The sequence below is a fragment of the Pelodiscus sinensis genome, chromosome 2, assembly GCF_052426305.1.
Source record: "Pelodiscus sinensis isolate ZL-2025 chromosome 2, ASM5242630v1, whole genome shotgun sequence".
NCBI lineage: Eukaryota > Metazoa > Chordata > Testudines > Trionychidae > Pelodiscus > Pelodiscus sinensis.
Window position 1 is genome coordinate 150768930 of NC_143053.1, and position 24892 is coordinate 150793821.

Genomic DNA, 24892 nt, shown 5'->3' on the forward strand with positions numbered 1-24892 from the left:
ATCCCCAGAGGAGGAGAACGGTGGCTTCCCTGCGCTGCAGGAGGGGTGAGTCAAGCGCAGAGTCGGTCCCAGAGTTTGGCGGGAAGGCTGGGGATTTAAAGGGGCTGTGACACTTTTTGTGTGCTGTGGTTTTTTTTTTTGCTCAACAAAAAATCCTGCCTGCTGCGGCCCCGTCAGCCCTACCCAGGAGGATTGTAATATTCCTCTTGCCTTGAGCCTTCTACACGCCCCAATCAGAGCTCACACTCTGAATTCCCTTTCTGTTCTCTGTGTTTCCTCAAAAATGCATTATTTCAGAGCAGGATCTTTACTGTTTGTGTCAATAGTTGCATGGGAGACAGTATACAGGTCAATACATGTAATGCAGAGGGTTTTAAGGGTATTAAGAGCAACATACATGACTGTCACATCACTGCCACAGAACTGGTTTTCAAAGCCTCTCTGATTTGCAGTGATCCACAATGTGCTCTATTGCCCTTGTGTCTAGCAGTTCATAATTAGCGGGTAGATTATTTGCCTCAAACCCCGTCCCGGCCAGAAAATGTAACCTAGGTGATAAACTCCAAAAGTGTCCCTTTAAATGGCCAAAGGCACAATGTGACCCCACCAGTCTGTGTTTGTGTCATGGCACCAGAAACAATGTTCCAGTGTGTCCAGAGGATCAAATGCTAGCGGCATTTGCCAGTCACTCAATTCAATGGTTCCTGCACGTCTGTGTTCGTTGCCGCCTCACGTTCTTCCTTGCTCCAGCAGCTCCTGGAGAAACCACAGCATAAGGGTGACCTGTTTATAATGCCTGCCACAGCAGTCTGCCCTGCTAAGATACCTGCACAAATAACTAGGGAAAACAGGGCACACAGATTGCTTGCCATTGTTCTTAAGCAGGGAGTGAAGGAATAGATAAGTGCATTATGAGGGGCTGACAACATGTACCCAGAACCACCATCATGTTATTGTCTCATCAGGCACTGGGAGCCTAACCCAGAATGCAAAGGGTCAGCAGGAACTGTGGAACGGCTACCCAAAGTGCATCACTGTTAAAGCTGAAGGTAGCCACACTACTGGGGATGCACTCCATTGACTTCATGTGCCCGGTGAGGACAGACACCTTTGACTTTGTAAATTCGAGGGTTAAAAAGCAGACCTTAATTTCAACCTAATTTCTTAGAAGTAATAAAGCAGTGCAAGCCACTCTGTATAGTTTATACTGCAATAGTTTCCATTGTAATTTAAATTTCCCCAGCACCACTCTTTCAACCCCTTCCTCTCCTCCCGCCCGCCCCAAACAACCCAGTAATATTGACTTCACAAGTTGCAAACTAGGGGTCTAGGACAAATGTAGAACTTTTTTTTCCAAAAAGTTTAAGTGGAGACATGGGCAAGAACATGGTGAACGGAGAAATGTGTCAGATGAATGAGCACATTGCAAGTCAAATGCTGGACTCTTATGCAAATGAATAAACCAATTCCATACCAATTTGTAAATATGTAATGTTTATGGAGAGACACACACACTTGTGCTAAGGAATGCATAACAAGTAGGAATACATTTAATAAAGGACAAAGCATATTCAAACAGTTGATGGGGACTCCCTCTGCATTTGATTTAAGTTATAACTCAACTAGCGCGCTTTTCTTAATTCACAGTTTACAAAAAGCAAGCAGCAGAACTTTAGCTGTGTGACTGGAAATCAATTTTAAAGTTTAGGTCCAAGTGAAGAGTCCAACAATGGAAAGCTGTCCCCATCTGCCAGCAGTTTGATACCAATGGTTCCTTTGTTTCCACATCAACATATGTTTCCATATTCACTCCCCCACTACCATGGATGGCATTAATTGTCAATTTTTTTTTAAACAGTCTCAGAAGAAAAGTTAAGGACTGAATGGAAACAGAGAGCTCTCTACTTCTTTATTTCTAATGATGGCTCCTCTAGATCAGGATGAGTTACACATCGGTAGGATAATAAAAGGAAGTTAGTACTCTTCTCTGTTCCTTTTTAAATGCTCAAAGGAGAAATAAAAGACTGGGGAATTTCAAAATTGCTACTTTATAATCTTTCAATGGTATCATCTTAACTTTATAAAAACAGCAATGCATGGATTAGTCAGTTCCTTATGGTTTGACTGCACGATGCAAACTGTTTTATGATTATATCTTTGACTCACATTTAAAGGTGCCAAGGGCTTTAGCTATATGCTTCTTAATTTTTTAGCTAAATCAAATGAAAATAAAGAAAAAATGTTCTTGTAACATCAGTTATATTGAGGGATTTTTTTAAAATCACTTTCACAGTTTAAAATGAAGCTCTCAGAGGCAGAACAGTAACTAATGGAAGCCTGTTCTGTCAGATTGATCCTGCTTTACATCTTTATTTGCTTTTGCAAAAGAAACATTGAAAGTTAGTTTTTTATATAAATAGATGAAGAGCTCAGATTATATAACTAAAATGAATTGCTCAACTAATAATGCTTATTGGTTAGTAACTTTAAATTTGTATTTGAAAGCAATCTCCCAGGAAAAAGGCCCCAGCTATAACTGTTGTACCACCCCCATGTTTACTATATAGAGGGTCAAAAAAACACTTGAGAAAATACCAGTCCAGTACCTTCACTTTAGTTATTGAAACAACTGTTGACAACAAAGACTATGGGTACGTCTAGACTACAGGCTTTTGTCAACAGAAGTTTTGTCCACAGATACTGTCGACAAAACTTCTGTCGACAAAGAGCGTCTACAATACATTCAGTTCTGTCGACAAAGCAAGGTGCTTTGTCGACATGGTAGTGTAGACGCAAAGGACAGTTTACATTCAATAACACCTTCTGTCGACAGAAACTCTGTCGACAGAAGGCGTTATGCCTCGTAAAATGAGGTTTACCAGCGTCGACAAAACTGCTGAGTTCTGTCGACGTTATGTCGACAGAACTCAGCAGTAGTGTAGATGCAGGTATAGTTTTGTCGACAAAAGTCCACTTTTGTCGACAAAACTCTGTAGTCTAGACACACCCTTAGTTCTTATATGTTTTTATTTAATGCATTTGATTTATTTGTATTCAATACTATGTTTAACATATTCTTCATTAGGCTTATTTCACCATCACCACCAACTGCAATCATTGAGAATGTTGTCTATTTTTTCAGGTTGAAATTTCAAACTCACAAGATTTAGACCAAGAACATCTATTGAAAAATAGCAAATTTAACATTACAATCAGAAAATTTTCAGAAGAGATTTGTTTCAGAGCGTGAATTAACAAACAATTAAGATTAATGTGTGAAAGCATGGACAGTATTTTTTCTCTCCATCTTTTTTCTGTTGTTACAAAAAGGGATCAAAATAAACCTTGCTGTGAAGAGGCCCTCCACAATAAACAACACACCAGAAAACTAAGGATTAGAATACGGAGCTAAAGGAAAGACTGTTACCTACCCATCTAACTCTATGACCTTTTAAGCCTGGAGCTAACTAGTAAAAGGATAATTTGTTTGCTCACACACATGCACACAATATCTGACACTCAATACAAAATATACATAGGAGCACTGAGAGTAAGTTTCAACACAGTTCTATATATCATATAATTAATATTTTTCTCAGTTGTACAACATAGTCAAAACGTAGCTCATTGTTTTCATCCCTATATACACATGGTATAATTCTGTTCTAAAGTAAGAGCTGCACTCTCAGCTCGGCCACACAGCCTAAGACAACCAGACAATACTGGAGATATGTATAAACTTACTAGCATCTGATTTTGTGAGCTAATGGTGATGTTTTTACCCTGTATGTTTAATCACAATTTAAACTAAATTGCTAGGATACAACCTCAGTTTGGTATTCTGGTCCATTTATCATCAAAAGTCATATTTAAAAAAAAACTGTGGTATTCTCAGTGAAACTTGGAACACTGTTCTCAACATGCAAGAAATACCACAAAAATAAGCTCTTTTCATACTATTTACCAAGACAACCAACCAGTACAAAAAAGTAAAAGAAAGGGAAGAGACAATACTGGAACAAAACAAAGCAAAATGAACAGAGGATAAACAGCTACAGGCAAAATGAAGAGGAGACATCAGGGCAGAACCAATGCTGCTGGCCATTGTATATTTCTGTCAAAGTGGCTACTAAGCCCTACCTTTCAATCAACTGTGTCGTCTTCTGCACTTGCCCTCTCATCCCTCATCGCTTTTTCTCGAAGGGCTACAACTACACTGCAGCACTATTTCAGGATACCTGAGGTACCCCAAAAAAGCTATTCTGCGTCTTTCAGAGTCCACGTTATTTCAAAATATAATGGGCTCGCTATTCTGACGTTCTTGTACACCTCATTCCACAAGAAGCAAGAGACATTTTGGAACAGAGATTCATTTCCAAATAAGTGCTGTGCAGACAGCACCAAATTTCAAAATAAGCTATTCTGAAATAACATTGAAATAAGACCGCAATTTGCATAGCTCAAATTGCTTATTTCGAGTTAAAGTGCAGTGTAGAAGCACTCCCACCATCCACATCTCCTAATGTCTGCTCAGGAACTGCCACCTCTGCTCCCATTAACTCTTTTACCATCTGCATAATCCCTTTTACTCAGCTGCTAAACACTTCCAAGCCTCTACAATTAATAAAAGGCCAAAACCAGATTACTACTGTAATGCGCAGTGCTGAGAAAGTGTAACTCTCATATTAGTGTATCTTTATTTGAAGACATAAAATTAATATTAGCAGCATGACCACATACACACATTATTGTAAAAACAAAAATCAAAAGACCCAAGATATATTGCTCAAGGTAAAAACATGATCTCATATGAAGATATCCTGAATTACTAAATGTTCCCAGAAACTCTTTTTAAAGGAACTTGGAAATGAAAGGCTGCTGAAAGGGCATAATTTGTCTGTCACTTCTTTTTACACTTTTGCTGTAGGAGGACAAGGCCTCCTATTTATGATTATTTACACAAAAAGTGACACATTACATAGTTTTATGTACTATGATGATTGTTGCATGCACAGCTAATATTCAATTTAATTTGCTGGTATTCAGTCCCACTTTTGTGGGAGATGTTCATAAGCAGGCAATGTTCTTACTCAAGTGTACAAAGTAATGCATTTAACATCTTAACTTCTGTGGTTTTTTCCTATTTTACAGTTAACCATTTTTGTGATCTTACTGTAGAAATTCTGCCATCTTCCAAAATGGAGAAAAAATGCTTGAATCTCAGGGTTTACAGTGAGAACTGAATGATTTGGTTGACAAAGTGAATTTGTCTATGATAATTACAGTGATAGGTGTTTTGAAAACCTTCTATTAACACTGTTTCTTAAAATGTAAGAAGAATACCCAATGTAGCTCAAAAGATTTAAAAATTAAGATATGTACACCTTTACCATCATATGGCCAAGCTAAGAGAGAGTATTGATGTCATTTTCCTAAATGGGACCCAGCTTTGAAAACTGTGGGAAACTAAGCTCTAAGAACAGCAGAAGCACTGTATGTCCACTTTGTTGAAATCTAAATTTCATCTATGAACCTGTAGGGACTAAGGCAAGCATAGGCAAAATATGGCCTGTGGGCTGGATCCACTGAGAAATGTGGCTGCTGGGCCCTGTTTCTGTTTCAAAACTATTGGGAAGGGGGGAACACTTCAGGAGCTGCCCCTGCCCCCAAACACAATCCCATTAGCTGGTTTCTGGCCAGAAACTGGCCAATGGGAGCTTGAATAACAGGTAGCCAAGAAGAACCCTGCCCCATCTCCTTGGCTTAGTTATTCACATAAGCACATGGCTGGGCAGGAAGGCTGGCTGGCTGGGAAATGTTTTAAACTCTGCAAGCCTTAATTCTGCAGGCAGACAGGTTTGGCTGCTGGCTGGTAAGTCTCCTGACCAGATCCTGCTTCTGGCACTCGAGCCCTTCTCTTCCCCAACCCTTTGCCCCCCCCATCAATATATCCAAACCCTTGCCCCCCTCTTGTACCCATATCCCCTCCCAGATCTGACACCCCAATCTCATGCCCCAGATCACAATCTCCTTCTACCCTAGGTCATATCCTAAACCCCTGTACTCCAGTCCCCTGCCCTAGGTCACAACTGCCTGTTTCCTCCCAACTCCCTCCCAGACTACATTCTCCCTCCTGCACCCCAGCCCCTTACCCCAAGCTCCCGTCTGCACCCAACCTTCATCCCAGATGCCACATCTCGTCCATTAATATCATGGAAGAGTACGGCCCTCGACCACTTTCCAAAATTTTGAAGTGGTCCCCCATCAAAAATTATTGCCCACCTCTGGACTAGGGCATGGGCTCAAGCCTAATAGTTATACATCAGGAATTAGAACAAGAGAGACAAGAGTCAAACCAGGGCCCAAGCAAAACGCTGAATCTGGCATCAGACTCAAGGTACACAGGTTGAACCTCTGTAATCCGGACTTCCCAAGTCCATCAACACCCCTAGCCCAGCATCGTTGGCAACCCTGTGGGTGCTCTGGGGCTGGAGAACTCTCAGGGAAAAACAGGCAGATTGGGGCCAGGAGTCTAGCTGGACTAGGGAAGAGCTGAGCTCTAGGGCCAGCATCCTGGAGCCCTGGCAGAGCCCAGCTGGAGGTTAGGAATGGAGCCTTTGGATCTGGTGACCAGGGTTGGAGGGGACAATATTGACCTCCACTGGTATGGCAAATTCCCTGGTACTAGACTGAGTAAGTTCAACCTGAACTACAGTCTAGGATCAGGGGGATTGGGAGTGAGGTGGGAAAGCAGGTACCAGGAACAGACAAGGATCTGGGATTAGGAGGGTGAGACTAGGAAGGCAGAGTTCAACAATCAGGCAAGTTAGGCAAGATTCATAGCAGCAGCCAGCTAGAAAGTCACTCAGACAACTTCCTATGCCTCTTTCTGGTTTAAGTATGGTCTTCGCCAATGGGTGGAACTAGACATCTTCCCCCAATCAGAAGCTTCATGGGTGGGTCCTTTGTGAGCTAGAGCTTTCACTACCTCCCTTCTCTACTGTATCAGATGAGCTGCTGGGTGACAATCATGATCTCAGCACTGCCTAGGAATCCATGGGTCCAGGTCTACAGTCCACAATCACTTAGGCTACGTCTACACCGCACAGTTATATTGGAATAAACTATTCCGGAATACTTATTCCAAAATAGCACAGCTATACTGCAGGGAAGCCTCAAAATTAGCCCAAGGCTGGCTTCCTTAATGTACATGTGCTATCTCGATTTAGAGCCCCAGGAAGAATCACTTAGAATGGCCCTGGTGAGGAACTATTTCAAAACAGCAGAAGTGGAGCATCTACACACACCTTATTTCAAAATAACTATTTCACAATAGGCGTTATCTTTCATAGAACGAGGTTGTCAGAAGTTGGAATAAGCCGTCCATTATTTCAAAATAACGGAATTGTTGTGTAGTTATTGCTCACATAGTTATTTCAGAATAACGACCGTTACTCCGAAATAATTTTGCTGTGTAGACACATCCTCTCTGAACTAAGAAAGGGTTAGGTTCAAATTTTATTGGAAAAGAAATTATGTCGTGTATTTAAAACTGGGACTATATAGCATTTAAGATTGGAAGCCTCAATGCTCCAAGTGACACAGAACATATGAACACGACTAATCCAGCTCACCAGAAGCCATCTTTTTAGCATCACAGAGAAACTGCATTTTATGTATTCCATTTTCTGACCAAGCTGACAGCTAGAAAACAGATTTTTTCTAGATCTTTTGTCTGACCATTATTTGAGGCAGGCAATAGCTGGTAATTTTATTACCTTCTCCAAGTTAGTGAGAAAACTCTCATTTAGCTATATTATGAAAATATGTTCCTTTGTATATAAGTATTATGATGTTAAAAATGGGGACATTTTGCATAATCCTTAATTCTGAGAGATTTAAGTACGTAATTACTTTAATTCAATGTAATATTGTAGTTCTATTAAAGCTACTGTAAAATCTGAAGTAAAAAACAAATGACTAGTTGTGTGCAGAGATTCTTACCTTCTCTGAGAGCTGTGGTTCTGAAACAACTCTGAATCACTGTCCTTTGACGTTGGAGAACCCTTATATGTGTAAAAAACATCCTCTGTTTCTGTAATATAGGCAATCTCATTTGTAAGGTTGTCTACGGATGAGTGCCGTGGTTTACGAATCTCATGACGCAATCTAGGACTCCTCCTTAAGAGAAATACAAGTAGGTTGAAACAGAATCCTTTGGAAAATTCTTTTAAAATGACTAATTCTATTGCAAAACATGCCCTGAGATCTAAATTACAGCACACTAAGTTTCACTTCAGCAGCAGAAAAATTGGTTGCAATTATACAAGTATGGAACTGGAAGGGACCTTGTGGTATCATTAAGTCCAGCGCTCTGTGCGAAGAAAGAACAAAATAAAGCAGAACTATCCATGACGTGTTTGTCTAATCTGTTCTTCAGACCCTCCAATAATGAGAATTCCATGACCTCCCTTGAAAGCCTATTGCAGTGTTTAACTATCCTTATAGTTAGAAACTTTTTCATAATATCTATCCTAAGTCTCCCTTGCTGAAGATTAAACCCATTGCTATTTCTCCTACCTTCACTGGACATTGAGAACAATTGATTATTATCCTCTTTATAAACAGCTCATAACATATTTGAAGACTTATATCCCCCATCAGTCTTCTCTTCTCGAAATGAAACATGCCCAGTTTTTCAGCCTTTCCTCATACAAAAGGTTTTCTAAACCTTTTCATTTTTGCTGCTCTACTGTAGACTCTCTCCAATTTGTCCTCATCTTTCCTAAAGTGTAGCACTCAGAATTAGAAACAGTACTCCATCTGAGGCCTCACTAGTGCAGAACAGAGAAGGATTATCACCTACTGTGTTTTACATATAAGATTGTTATTATACCCCAGTATGATATTAATGATTATTAAATATTTCTTAAAATCTTGGTTAGTTCCATGTGATGATACAATGTACAAACCACAGCAAATTAACTGAAATCTGTAATATGAAAGTGCTTTCACAAAGAAATAAACTGATTAATTTTTCCCAGAAATGTGTTATAATGGTCAATTTCCTTGGTAGATAACTTGTTTTAAAATAACTTAGACTTTAACAAAATATACACACTATAATAAATTATATACAATGCCTTTATGTTCTGTATTATAAGTGTACAATAAAATTGAGCAACTGTTTTTTTTCCTTTGGTTTTTTTTGGTAAGGCTTAAACTTTGTTTACCAATTAGGGGTAACAGGAGGAGACCGAGAAGGAAGGCTTTTGGTCTCTAGGTTTTCAACAGATAAAGATCTCCTCATAGTTGGGTTCCAAACCATTCCACCTATGACTTTTCTGAAATACTGGCTGTTTACAGACCTGAAAGGAAATAAAAATGCCCTTTAGAATAACTTTTTATATAGAATATGAAATCAGTTACATTTATGTAAATACATTTCATATGTAATTGTAATTTCAACTGAGAGGAAATGCTTCAAAAATCCTGATAGAAGAAAAACACTTTCATTTCAGCAAGATATAGTTAAGATCAAAGCAGACTATGAAGAGCTTCAAAAAGATCACACCAAACTAAGTGATTGGGCAACAAAATGGCAAATGAAATGTAATGTTGCTAAATGTAAAGTAATGCACATTGGAAAAAATAATCCCAACTATACATACAGTATGATGGGGACTAATTTGGCTACAACTACTCAAGAAAGAGATCTTGGAGTCACTGGTCAATTCTCTGAAAACATCCACACAATGTCAAAAAGCAGTAAAAAAGCAAACAATGTTAGGAGTCAAAAAAGGGAGAGAGAATAAGATAGAAAATATCTTATTGCCTTTATATAAAACTATGGTACGCCCACATCTTGAATACTGCATAAAGATGTGGTCAATTCATCTCAAAAAAGATATATTGGCACTGGAAAAGATTCAGAAAAAGGCAACACAAATTATTAGGGGTTTGGAACAGGTCCCATATGAAGAGAGATTAAAAAGACTTGGACTTTTAATCTTAGAAAAGAGGAGACTAAGGTGGAATATGATAGAGGTCTATAAAATTATGACCGGTATGGAAAAAGTGAATAAGGAAAAGTTATTTACTTATTTCCACAATATAAAAACTAGGAGTCGCCAAATGAAATTAACAGGCAGCAGGTTTAAAACAAACAAAAGGAAGTTTTTCTTCACTCAGCACATAGTCAACCTCTGGAACTCCTTGCCAGAGGATGTAATGAAGGCTAGGACTTTAAGTGGGTTCAAAAAAGAGCTAGATAGATTCATGGTGGTTAGGTCCATCTATGGCTATTAGCCAGGATAGGTAGAAATGGTGTGTCTAGCCTCTGTTTGTCTGGGAATGGGTGACAGGAGAGAGATTACGTGAGGATTACTTGTTGTGTTCCCTCCCTCCGGTATCTGAAGACAGGATAGATCAGGGTTTCCCAACCTATGGGTCGGGTCCCAAATATGGCTCGCCATTACATTTCAAAAGGGTTGCCAGGTGTCTCCCCAGGTGGCTCTTAAGGAGCCATTCACATATTTTTTGAATTGCTCTAGGTCACCAAGTCTTCCTGAATTGTCAAAATGGGTCCCAATCTGGAAAAGGCTGGGAACCGCTGGGATAGATGGACCGTTGGCCTGACCCAATATGGCCGTTCTTACGTGTTTGGTTCACTAATTCATATCCAAATTGTTTTTTGGTTTTTTTAATATTAGATAGATAGAAGTTTCTTACTTTGTTTTGCAAATCTGAATTCCAATCTAGTTAATAGATGTAATTGGCAAATAATATTAATGCTGTCATTATTTTGTTAAAACTAATAATTCAATGATTTCATCATTACCTAAACTTTCTCAAAAATTAATTTTTCTTCATTTAAGACCTGAAACATTTACATGCCATTCTCATTTAAGTGACAGGAAACTAGATGTAGAAAGACTGGCAAAATAAGGCAATGTTCGTGTACATAATTAAGAGCCTCATTCTTAAAAATTATGTTTGTTCAAATGTTATACTATGAAAGTTACACACACTAATTAGAGTAACTATTGTGTCTTGAAGGAATAAGTTCTCATATGTTTATTAAAGCAATATTGACACAATCAGCTTTAACATCCACTAATTTGAAAAAAGTGAGCATCATGGTAAATTATAGGACAGTCTTATGTATGAATTTTTTACTGTAACGTTATATTAACTAATGATTAGCCACACATCTCATTTTTTATTTTTATCCTAGTTTCAGAAAAAATAAGGCCACACTCCACTGAGATGCTTATTAAGAAAACAGCAGCAGAGTTCAGCAGGAGGCTGGTTGCTAATTTTTTAAATTTCAACTGCTAAGATGATCTGCATCTAAGAGTGAGTCATGGAGAAAGTCCTACACTTCTCATGAAAACTGTAGGTGGAATGGAGGCGGTAATAGTGATGTGAGGTCTGGGATCTGGAACAGTGCCAAAAATAAGTACTGCTCAAACGAAGGATCAGAAATATATTAGGCCCATTTTCTCATAAATGGTCATAGCAATTAAATGTTATATCATTAGTAACAGGGATTCCCACCATTTTGACAACTCGTAGGATGGATATGTAGGCTGTGATTTATGAACTCTCTCAACACTAACTGGTCACCCAGAATAGCACTGCTTTACAGCAGTTATCCAGATCATACTAGACCTAAATTCCCATAGTAAGATCCTTAGATCTCTGCAGTAAGTTTCCTGACTGTATACATTATTATAGTATTTTCCTTCATTTTTATTTTCTGACTGTTTTACCATTTCCTTCCCCCAAAAAAGGTACTAAAGCAAAAATGTATTATTTTATTTTTCCTCCTTGGGGACTATCTGTGACACAACAAAAAGACAGAGGGAAATAATTTTAAGTATGGCAGGTAGAGGTGGAGGTTAGGAAGCAGCTCTCTTTTCCAGTTGAGAATCTGCCCTCCGGCTCTCTGCTGGATAGAACTTGCATGGCACGAGTTAAGATTTCTCTCTTTGGAAAGCTATGAAGCCTGGAGCATATGGCTTTCTGACACACAAAAATATATAGGCAGTGGACTATTGGATAGAAACAATTCTCCCTCATTCTAATTAAACAATTATATTTCATTTTCCATAATTTTGCTCTCTGGAACACATGGTAGTTAAAATTCTTTAAGTTGATTTATTAGGTGTCTTTAGTTCTGATCAAAGGATTTGTCATCTATGATTTTAAACTTCATTTCAAAGTTGACTTGAATATCAGCCCACAACTAGAAGTGAAAATGAATGTATCCTATTCTCATATTTAAGGCCAAAAGGGAGGACTGTGATAATCTCACCTGACCTCCTTTGGAAAACAGGCCATAGAACTTTCCCAAAATAATTCCTAGACCATCTCTTTTTAAAAAAATCCAATTTGGATCTCAAGATCATTATCAAGGTATTAATATATTCCATCATACTGTTTGATCTGAATGCAAAAAAGAGGAATGAGGGGAAATTGAGGGTGTTTACTTGTTTGGGGACTTTGAAGGGGGAGGGAGAGTGTTTCTTTTAAAAAACCATGATCATTTGTTAGGATGGGGAAAAATCTCCTTTAGAACCTATGGCTATCGTCCATTTTTTTGAAGTTTATGTGCTCACCATGTTACTGAAACTGAAGCCATGCATACTGTAATTGTTCTGGCTCAAATCCCAGAATGATAAGAGTTCCAGTAGCTAGTCTATTATTTTAGATAAAGGCCATATGATTGGCAGCAGTACATTCTTTGGGCAGAAAACAACAAGATTTTTCATTTTACTGGAATAAGTTAATTTAATAAAGTCTTTCAAAACTAACAAAAGAATTTTAATTAGCCAGATGGCAGAAAACTCTAGGTTTTTTCATAGTCAATTTATTGATGGAACTGGAGACTCACAGGCGTGTTTACCACCACTGAAAAGGAGAAGGCTGCCTGCTTAAAATATATGGTAAGGCTTTTAATGAGTGCATTTTTCTGAGGTACAGAATCCATTGGATCCAGATCACACAATACTGCCACCAGGATCTGGGAGAAGTGGAAAACTTTTTAAATTTACACAAGAAGCTTTAGGGAAAAGAGGAGGGACTGTCAAAATCCTCTAGCTATTAAAGAATGGCACCTAAAACTTCCCAATGAAGAATTTGGTACAATATCTAACAATTGACAAATACCTAGGATTTAAAACACTTTATAACAAATTCTGAGAAAATGTTTTCTGAAATTTTCACTTTTTTTCTCCTGAGTTGACTTTGATGAGGAGTGCTCCAAAAAAGACTAAAGATTCGCTGAGTACCCACAATCTTTGGATTCTCTTCTGAGCTAACTTGTCTTTAGACCTTTGTAGCAATTGTAGCAAAAGATGTATATATCTATATCAAATGTATCAGACTTCAAAAAAAAAAATTTTTTTTGCCCCAAAAGAAAAATTTCTTTTAAAAGGCTTTTGCAATTAGATGCAATATGTATACCAACTAGCTCATATTCTTCTTTTCCCACAGCAGGTATAACCAGGACAATTTGAAAGTTTGGTTTTATTTGTATTTTTGTTTTAAATTGTCTACAAAAAAAATCCCCCTTAAGCTAGGTAATCTTACAATGTGCAATACCACTTATTTTCCAATATAGTAAATTTGTTTGACTACATTCTCTCACCGCAAACCCAGACAGCTTAATTTGTGATGCTTTTATTCTACTGGCTATCACGCTACATAGAGACAAGGGAGAGCTGCCTGCCTTATAAGTGCTAAACAAACTGCACAGATTTGCATGATATAAATAGTGATTTTTATTATAGCAATTTAGAAAAGGTGTAGAATTTATATACAGTACATCTTTTTACATTTTTCATCACAAAACTGCTACTGTGCAAGGGAAATTATTTTTCTCTTCACAAATTAAGTTACTGAGAACCTCAAACTATAGCCTTAATATTTCTATAAAAGTGCCACGGAGACATTACTAATCCCATTAGAAAGACATATGAACACTATGTTTTCAGTTACTGGTGATTAAACTGTACCTGCAATTAAGAACCTTGGAACTCTTTCTGATGGTATGATTTACATGCTAATACCTGAAAAAATGCCTCAAATCAAGAAAGGTAGAAAACAAAACTAAAATACTACATTTTCATTCATTTCTTCAGAAAATTAGCAGCCAGCAAGTTCTGCTGCTCACTTCCTACAGATTTGGAAGTTCCCATCTTTTCATCATTATACAGAATTTAGAAGAGTTAGTATTGCAGGAGCTCCTGAACTACTGAAGCTCCAAATACCTAAATATGTTTTGCATTGCATTAGCTCTTGATCACAAAAATCTAAACATTCCACCTGCTCTTATAGCCTATTTAAAAACACTAATTCCTTTGGTAATAGCACCCAAATATTAAGTCCAAATGTATTATAAAGAATAATTGAAAATAGATTCTTGAAAATATTATTCATTCAATTTAGCCATCCTTATTTTAGAACATTATACAGATTTCAATTTAAATCTTAAACCAGTTTAGAATTATGCAGGCTTCATTAGTGTATGATTCTGTCTTCTCTTTTTTCCTTATGAATGTTAAAAATAACAAAATTGTAAAAAAGCTTCCTTACCTCTGTTATTAACATAACCTGAGATTATTAAAACATCATAAATTTTCATCTTTAAACTGCTTATTTCTTTCAACTTTGAAAAGGAAAATAGGCATGTTCATTTTGTAAATGTATTTTATCATTAGTTTCCTGTCACTTTTGCTTTCTGGTTCTCTTATGCCTTTGCACAAGCATTGTGGTGAACCAAGTTTAAATCTTAAAGAACTGTTGTTTTTTTAATTTCATGAAATTTTCTATAAAATTAGGTCCCATAATAAGGATAACATGCTACAATTCTATTCCTGTTTCTACTGGAAGATCTCAGAATGCTCTGCAAACAACAAAACTTCAAGAAAGGTCTTATGAGGAATTAAATTTCTCTTTGCTTTACAGAACGGGAAATACACATAGTGTAGCCAGTCAAAGTTACATACCAAGTCTATGATAGTACTGGAAACAGGATTCAACTCATGAATTACAGTCCCGTGCTTTCAATGTTGAACAGAAAGTGTGTACGAGACTTAAAAATTAATTTTTAAATTAAATAGAAAGTCATGCCTGTAGGCACCATACTCACTTTGTTGGGTTTCTAGACCCAAAGGTCCAATAATGGGACAATATCTTTTTTTCATGAGGCAGTGACTTCTGTGTCTGAAAAAATGTGTGATGCTCTACACAAGATTTCCATAGATTTTTGCATGCTCTGTAATTTAACATGTTGAAGGCAACTATATGTTCTCTGGATTCATTCTATAATAAACAAACACATTATGTGTAAATACAGAATATGCAGATTGACCATATTAAGAAAAGGATGTAAAAGTCAAGTAAAGCTAACATGCATTTTTAAACAGAAAAGCCATCAGTAAGTGCAAAGAATCAACAGAATAAAATAAAATAAAATTGATGGCGCCATAGACTACTTTCAAGTGGTAAAACACTCACTGATTGAGAATCAAGTTTGAAATGTCAAAGATGTCTTTACTTAATCAGTTTTCTGACCACACTTTAAAAAGTTTCCTCCACAAAACTGTGGACCCTGCTTAAGCTGTCTGATAAGATATCAGGTCTTCCAACAATGACCATTCCAAAAACCTTCCACTTTGAAACGTCTATGCCTACATTTTTTAAAGAAAAATAAACACTCTCTCTTTAGAAATAACCCAATCAGACTCAAAATAGTTCTGAAGTTATTTTGTGCTAACATCTACATAGAGACCTCCCAAAAAGCGTACTGCAGAAATGTATAACATTAACTACTGTACTGAACACTGTGAACATGACCATCACCATCATATCAATGTTGTGTTAATTTCAATGAAATAAACAGGTCCAGAGAGTCAGAGGTGCAAACAATCTATCATTGCACAAAACTAAACAGTTAAATAAGGTTCAAGGTTTTGAGTACAGAGACCGTGTTGCCTAAATTCCATGGCAATGATCGTGCACTAAAAATCTTTTGACATTTTTAATTCAAGATACAGAGAAAGGAATAAAAAAACAAATGAAAGCACTTAAAATATAAAGCATTAAATAAGCTTTTCATTTTAATGATATCTCTAGTTCCCTTTCCATTTAACTGTAGAAAGATTTTATAAGAAAAATCCCTCCGTTAATGGTCTTTTAGACTAGATGGTATTAAAGATAACTGTCCTTTTCTAGGAAAAGAGAAATAATTGAGATGGGGTGGATGATGTTGTTTAAGCTTGATAATGCTTTTCTGGATGCAAAATAAAAGTCACACACAGAAAAAGGGATAAAAAAGAACATATAAAAATACAGTTTTCTCTTGTGCTGCCTCCTACTTGCAACCTTGCTTCCAAAGAAACACAGGCACAACACACAGTTTTATCAGACACTTTCAAACTAGCAAACTTACACCAGTTTTGGGCTGCTTTTGGCTAACTCTAATCAGAGGTTCTGAGCAGGTTTGTAAAAGATGCGGTCTTGGCTGGCTAAGCCAGACTCTTATTCCAGACAACAAGGAGGGAGAGAGAAAAGAAGACACGAAAAAAAAGCAGAAGGAAAAGGATACACAATGGAAAGGGTGACAGCTGGAACTCAAGTCTCACATGCCAAGTGTTGTTAGAATCCAGCCAAAGCTAGTAGATGAAGTGATATCATTAGTTTCCTTTCTGTGACTCAGTTTGGTCACCAGGACTTTAGCAATCAGGACAATAAAGAGCCAACAGTTTCATGGTGGGTCCCTGGATCCCAGAAGAAGGTGGGGGTGATCATGATGGTAAACAGTGTTCCCTCTAATTTTATCAATACATGGGTAGAATAAATTTTGTTACATGCACCAAGGCACATGTAAGTGAGTATCACCAATAGAAACACATGCTGCCCCTGTGACAGCTCTGCCAATCAGGTGGGTGGCACCTGAATCTCTCCTGGGCAGCCACCAAAGCACTCCGCTTACAGGGAACACTAATGGTAAAGCTCACTTTTTCTAGTTCCCCCCATCCGACCTGGTGTCATGATTTCCCCAAAGTCTCTTTTAAGGACCCTCCAAATGGGTGGTGATTGAAAAAAATCTCCTAGCACCATTATTTTGTTCAAAAATTAGGCCTAATTTCCCATGCACCAGTTTGTTCCATTCATTTCCAATTCTGTTTTTTGTTTACAATGTTAACCAAGTCCTTGAGTGGTAACAGTAGCCAGTTTTATTTTGACTGATATTTTTATTTCTTTTTAGTACCTTTGTCTATCAACATTTACTGTTATAAATTATTGTGACATATTATTGGCACCTTTCACCCACTTTCCAACAACTGAGTTCATAATTGGGGTAGACCCAAATTATTAAAATATCACCACACACACACACACACACACACACACACACACACACACACACACCAACATTTTATAACTACTATTTGTTCAATGCCACAAATTTCATGCACTTTCATGAAATCTCATCAATTTACTCATAACAAACTCTATTTTTGTAAACCAATGGGACATCTCCATGAGAAAGGTAAGCAGGATTTGGCAGTTTATATGTGGACATTTTAAATGGAAACCTCTTTTACAGCCAGTCTAACATGCACCTTCCTTCATATATATTTTAAAACTTTAACATGGATCCGTTTATTAACTTTGGTCGATCATTCCAGCAGTGGGCCAACAGAATTACCAAGCCCCACAGCAAGGTGTAGGGAGGCAGCTCCACACTCCCAAAAGGGATGAGGCCTGAGGTGGAAGGGGTGGAGCTAAGATACTAGCTGTCAGCACCTCCCAGACCATGCCACATCACACCCCCTCCAGGCAGTCCTCAGAGCCACCCACAACTCACCGCTCCTGACCCTGGCAGCAATTTAAAGGGCCCAGAGCTCTGACCACCACTGCCGCCAGAATGGCATCAGCAGTAGCCAGGATCCCCAGGTCCTTTTGAATCACCAGGCCCCAGGGCAATTGCCCCCTTTGCCCATCCTCCTCCTCTCCCCAATTAGCAGGCCTGCACACTGGACCTAATACAGTATTTGATGATTATGGATATTTCTATTAGAGTGCTTACAGTGAAATAAACAATTTTTAAACATAAGTACGGTGAAACTTTGTTGGGAATTTTTTTGCAATACTGTATATAAAAAGTTATAGCAACAAAAGATTTAATAGCAAATGGCATTTATTAGAATCCTGCTGATGGCTTCAATATTAGTTAAAATGATTAAATTGACACAGCTGTTCCAAAGATGACCAATGCAAGGAAAACTGCAAACCATTTTATGCAGCTATAAAACTAATTTTTAGCCATAAGAATTTATTAAATTTAACATTTCAATTTAACTCTATGCGAAAGACATAGGGTTTAAAAACAAGGGATGAAATTTATCCAATATTTCCTACCTGATTATTTTCCCCTGGACAACGAAAAACATTTGTCGTCTCCAGTTGCAGTCACTAATAACTTTGTATGCTTAAAATTCAGATACTTGCTCTTTTCTCATTTTTGGAAAGTTTTGGGATAATCCAGTCAACTTTTAAAAATTATTAATGAATAAAAAAAATGTTTAATGTAAAAAAAAAAAAGACTTTACTCAACAGAAGCATAATCCTTTGAAGTGCTCCACAATTATTGACCACTAAAACCATATAGAATCTTACTAAATCAAAGAAACTACAAATGGATTATATGTTTATAATCCCTTTGCAAGATCAGACTCTAGAATAGTTCACAATTTGTGAAGACCATAAGATCAATTAGAGAGGTTTGTGGACTAAGTGCTGGAGCCAATTAAAGTAATAGCAGACTCCCAGGAGTTATGGGAGTACTTTATAATGCCAAACCCTACCCACAGCCAGCAGTCAGTAATGTGCTTAATCAATACATCTATCAGTTAGAGAAGGTTTACGGATGTGTTTAGAGAACAGCAAATTAGTGACATTTTAATACATGTAAAAATATAGTAATACTGGCTCAGAACTGCCATACGATTAGTATTCAATAAGCAACAAACAAGCCTAATAAAAGCTTTGCACTTTTTAAACGTATTTTCAATTTTTGCTAGTGAGCAAGCATGGCTTCTAGGGATGTCAACCTGTAGTCAACTACAAGATTAACCAATAAACCTGAGATTATTGGTTTATCTTGTTGACTACACACACTCCTACTCCCCTCGCTGCCTCTGCATCAGAAGCAGCAAGAAAGGGATGGAGGTGGGGGCCAGTGCCTGTGGGGAGTCAGCTTTTAAGTTGCCTCCCCATGAGCACTGGATCTTACAGAGTTGCCTGCCCTCCCAACCCCTGCATTGATGCCTCTGATAAAGAGACAGCAGTGTGGTGGATAAGGGGGGGGGGAGGCAGGTGGGAGCTGGTACAAGCAGGAAACCAACTTTTAATCCAGCTTCCCATGCATATCAACCTACACGGAGCTGCCTGTCCCCCTGCATTACTGCTTTTCTATCAGAGGCAGCAGCATGGAGAATGGGGGTAGGGGTGGGCAGGTGGCTCTATGAGATCCAGTGCATGTGGAGAGCCAACTTAAAAGCCTCCCCCCATTCCTTTCTGCTCTGTGGAGCTGCTCCCCCCCCCCGATGCCTCCCACAGAGCCAGCTCCCCATAAGCACTGGTCCACCCTCCTCCCTCCCCCCTGCTGCCTCTATCTGTGGAGCAGCATCGGCAGTGGGCCTAGGCTCACTGTGGACAGAAGCTGCTCCATGTATGCCAGTTTCTGTCTGCAGGGAGCTCAGGCTCCCCGTGGACAAGGGCTATTGTCTCTATATCAGAGATAGCAGTGCAGGGCAGGAGGCGGAGCCAGTCTGGACAGGGAGCCGTATTTTAAACTGGCTCCCTCGCAGACCAAGTCCTCCTGCCACCCCGCACTGCTACCTCGGATACAAAGGCAGCAGCGCGGGGTGGCAGTGGGATCCCCAGGAGCGGGGCTGGGAGTGAACTGACTCCTGGCCCTGCCCCCAGGGACTATTGAACAGTTTTATAACTGCTAAAATTTCATGCAGTTATAGGATTATTCAATTGCACTATATCTAACATCCCTAATGGCTTCTACTTCCCAGCCTTACTTCTTAAACCTTCCACTGAAACCAAATGTCATAGTTGACCTTTAGCTATATGAATCACTATATGATTAAATCAATTCCTTTTCTATCATCTGATCAATTAATCAGTAGAATGAGAAGTGTTAGATATTCCCCACTGCTAAACAGCTGATCAGCAAGGAGGAAAGAAATGAAGAACAGCTGTTTCACTAGAAGAGTTGGCATGGGAAGACAGACACAAAAAGAGTAAGAAGGGAAAAATTATTGAAAAGAAAAAAGGAGGACTGAAATTAAGACAAGTTATCAATCAAAAGCCTGAAGTACACAAAAATGTTTTAAATGAGCACCTGTTTGTGGCTTTTGAGCAACTTCTCCAGATTTTCAAGAAATACCCTCCATCTAAATAATGCAATGGCATACAAAAGACAGAGATGGTGTAGCAATGTTGGGCTTCATAAAAAAAACTAGGGCTATCAATTGACCTGCGTTAATGCCTGCGATTAATGCAGGACAGAATGCGTACTTTTTTTAACGTGTTAATCACAGGTGTTAATGCTGCGCTGTCCCTTTCAAGTGCCGCTCCGGCGCTTAAAAGGGGCAGTGTGAGTGGAGCCGGGGATCAACTGGAGTCCCCATCTGATCCCCAGCTCCGCTGTTGCAAAGCTGGAGTCCCCAGCTGATCCCGGGCTACATGCAGCACTGCCCCGCTGAAACACTGGCATAGCATTTCAAAAGGGAGGCGCACATGATTAATTGCGATTAAATTTATTAATCTCTTGACAGGCCTAAAAAAACCTTACTCATTAAGCCTTTGGTGGTTTGCGGGACCTATGCTTTACTGTGCTTTCCCGATCCATTTTGGTCTGTCTTCTTCCTCCCAATCGCCTTTTTCCCCCTCTCAATCTCATTTAACCCATACCTTCTGAACTCTGAAATGGAAGGTTGATAAATCTCAAGACCAAAATACGTTCAAACACATACAGTCTCAGCCCACCTGACTTGCCTGATATTCTGGAGAAAGCCAACAGCAGCCTAATTGTCTCATATACATTGGAAAAACTGGGTCTTCAAGGTAAGCAGACCCTCTAATTGAGGCACAGAGTAGCAGGACAGCAATCTATATCACTAAACTGTAGAACTGCCTGCCTTACGTCCCCTTTTTCTTGTGACTCACATATATAGTTGACAATGATGGATATATCTGGTGACGTAACAGTGCACCTGATTTGCCTTTTTATACATACAAAGAAAGAAAAAGTTACACAGCTGCTCCTATTTTCCTTCAGGTTTCATGGATGCTTATACGTGATGCTACTTAGATTACTATGATTGTTCTGTATTGTTAGGAAGCATAAGGAAATTATGACTTAAGAGTTATAGATCACAGCTTTCAAAATGATCATTTTTCATTAAAACAAACAGAATGCGCAGCGGGCTATGCATACAAGGGAAGGCCTTCCCAAAACTGCCTACACTGCCCAACTACCTGGGAGTGGCTGGGACCACACCGTATAGCTCTCTGGCAGCCAGGGAAGGCTAGGGCTACACCACTGGACTGCACCTCTGAAGACTGGGGCCAGGCCATGCAGCAGTCGCAGGCCTCAGGTGGAGTTGGGCGGGGCTTGCCTGGGAGAGGGGGAAAGGTTGTTCAGGGGCATTGTCTTGGGGGAAGGGCTGTGGCTTTGGGAAGACAGGGCAGGCTTTGGCTACCTTCCCCATCTGGGCCTTTACCTATCACCCATGATAAACAGCTGTTCATAGGATTGCCAGATGGTTGAAGCAAAAATACCATACACGCATTTCCCCCCCTCCCCCCAAAAACCAAACCACCAGGAAAAAATTCTGTTGAAGAAAAATAAAAGGGGGGGGGGAACCAAAGTTGTTGTGGGGAGGGGGGGGGGGGAATAGGACTCCAAGACTTAAAGACTTATTAAGCAAAAAAAAACCAAAAAAATTAAAATGAAGTAGTATTAAAACAGCATGTCCCCTTTAAGAGAGAGTGCAGGGATAGGAGCAGGGGAGTAGCTGAGCAGTAAGACCCAGGGGAGTCATTGCTTCCCTTTGGTCTTTTTGCCGGCAGTCATTTTGCGCCAGAAGCCTTGCGGAACCAGGTAAGCATGGGAACTGGGGTCGGGGAGTGTTGGAGGCTTGGGAGGGAGGGATGGGGCCTGGGAGGGAATGTCGGGCACTGAGTGTTTGTACGGTTACCAGGTGCCCGGCATTTTCGCCTGCTGGCCAGGAGAAGAAAAAAAATCAGAAAATACCAGACATCTTAGGTGTCCTGTATTTTCTGATATTTTTTTTTACACCAGACAGGAGGCAAAAATACCAGACTGTCGGGGTGAATACCAGACACCTGGCAACCCTAGCTGTTCAACACAATAAACTTTGAGAATACTGCCCTTTTCAGAGTGGATGTGGCTTTCTTGAATGTGTAAACTAACTTTTTGACATTAAAACATACTTGTTCACAACGTAAGTACTTTATTAAAGTGATATCTACCTTCTAGAGCTGATTAAACAGAATCATAGGATTGGAGGAGACCTCAGGACATCATCAAGTCCAATACTAAAAATGCATTTGTTCAACTTTCAACTGGTTGCTAAGTTTGACCACATTCATTTCATTTATTATTCACTGTTTGTAAACATTAACACAAAAGGGATTTTGTTCACATGACTGTTTTGGGAACTCTTGTTTATGAATATACTAGTATTCATATGCAAACAAGAATATTCATAAGTTAGAGAATGTTCATTATTCAGTATTTCAATCATCCAATCAGAGAACAGAAACGCTTTATGACTAAGTGTCCAATCACTCACCACAAATTATTCAGAGTGAATAAGTGAACAGTTTGCAACCAACCCATAAATTTAAGTTTATTTACCATTGATAAATATTTATAAATAATATATTAGTAGAAATTGGGGTCAGTTTGCAAACTATAGGACTTCGATCTTTGGTAGATTTTGACTCTTCCCCTCTCCTGCTTCCAAAAACAAAGCAGCTGAAGTGAAGCTTTATGCATTTCTTGAAGTGGCATGCCAATTGGGATGCAGAGGCCCACCATATCCAAATTTCTTTAGCAGAGGTCTTACAAGCACAAAATGCCTCTTCCGCTGAGAGTGAAAAAGTTCCCTGACTTGTACTACCTGCTGTTATGCCATTTTGCAGTGTTCTACCATTCTGCAGGATGGTAGTCATTCATCCACACACTAACTTATTATTTAACAGTTTTTAAACACTGCAATCATCTCCATTTGTAGACAGCCTAAAGTCAGACAGAATGCTACATTAAATCACCCTTTTTTCTCCATTTGTTTCCCCAAAGGGAAGGATGTTTTAGACCTCTTGAAGATTTTTTTGCTTAATAAGGAGCCTGTGACAACTTGTCCAGAATAACCACTTAATACACGACTTATGCCACCACAGCCATGCTGCTATTTTTAATATACTAGAACTAGATTGAGCACAGCTACTGTGTATATGTTTACCCAAGCTGGAAGTTACCCCTCTGAACTCTTGGGTAGACTAGACATTAAAGCAGAGTCTGCAGGCAGATGGCCAGCAGGTGGAACCTGTGAGGAAAGGGCAGCAAACATATGGCAATCTGACAAAGTTTAAGGCTGAATGTGGATAAACACAAGAAGATCCTCTGTGATGCCCCCAACATCCACACCTTCAAAAATACTGGCATGAAGAAGGCAATGTTGATGTGGGGGGAAACCAATAAACTTGAGATGGGATAAGAATGGGGAGAACTGGGACACAGAGGGAAAAGTGGCAGCAGCTGAGAGCCAGAAAGAGAAGGAGAAGTAAATGTGACTCAGAGAGAGAAAGTAAAGACTGAGACTACATGAAAAGCCAGCTTCTTCTCCCACTGAAACCTAGGAATGAAATTACAATAAATAGTCCTTTTCAATGAAAGAAGAATTAAAATGTGACAAATGAAACGGGAAAACAAAGGAAAACATTGAACTACTTACATGTTTTTGACGCTGCTGAATAAAAAACTTTTTCCTTTTAAAGGAAATTTTTAATATGTTCACCCTAAAGAAAAGAAACAAAAAACACTAAAAACAACCCATAAAAATTGAGCAAAACAATTCAAAGAAAAAGTGATACACAACACATGTTTTAATGCCTGTCAGACTTAAAAGATCCCAAAGTACATTATAACATTACACTTTCATGGCTATTAAAATGCACCAATCTCTGAGATGGAGACTGGCAGCTCACACTCACAAGCAAGAGAGGAGCAGTAACTGTGTCCAATGAGAAGGATCTTTTTAAGATCATTATTCAATAGGTACTCTCAAAGACTTGAGTATAGCATAAGCAGAAACAATATAGCATGTGGCAAACAGCATTCTGTACTTGCAGCAAAGACCCAAAAGAATCAGATTTTCCTTTTCATTGTTTACACACAGTGCATAGGACCCAATTGAATTGAGTTTGTGTGAACAGTGAATCATATTGTAACTATAGAGTACCAAAGTTTGATAACAGGATACATTAGACCATGTATAACATGAAAAATTTCAACACAGAGCAGATGACAATACAAGTCATGTTACTATTGGTAAAAATTGTGTCACATTATCAATAAATATTTAGAATATGAAAAGGAAAACATGTTAGAGTATCTTTTGGAAAAATCCTATGCTACTGCATCTTTTAACACCCAACAGAATAATTGGTAGTTATCCATTAAACATTCTAATCACATACTTACTTGCTTTTGCAGGATTAAAAGAGAGGAAGAATGGAGGAAAGGCTCAGATATGAGTGCTAAGGTATTCCT

General features: G+C 38.8%; 1 protein-coding gene across 4 annotated transcripts in view; it reads right to left on the bottom strand.

Moving 5' to 3' along the window:
- The window catches only part of PTPN3 (protein tyrosine phosphatase non-receptor type 3), a 316623-nt gene that overhangs the window by 108747 nt on the left and 182984 nt on the right, over positions 1–24892 (bottom strand). For all 4 annotated transcript variants that reach the window (XM_006135940.5, XM_075921606.2, XM_075921609.2 and 1 more), the window contains 4 exons: positions 24075–24138; positions 15158–15330; positions 9234–9368; positions 8005–8181 (listed from right to left, as the gene is read on the bottom strand). In XM_006135940.5, coding sequence (XP_006136002.2) covers positions 8005–8181; positions 9234–9368; positions 15158–15330; positions 24075–24138 — 549 coding nt within the window. The remainder of the gene's footprint in view (positions 1–8004; positions 8182–9233; positions 9369–15157; positions 15331–24074; positions 24139–24892) is intronic.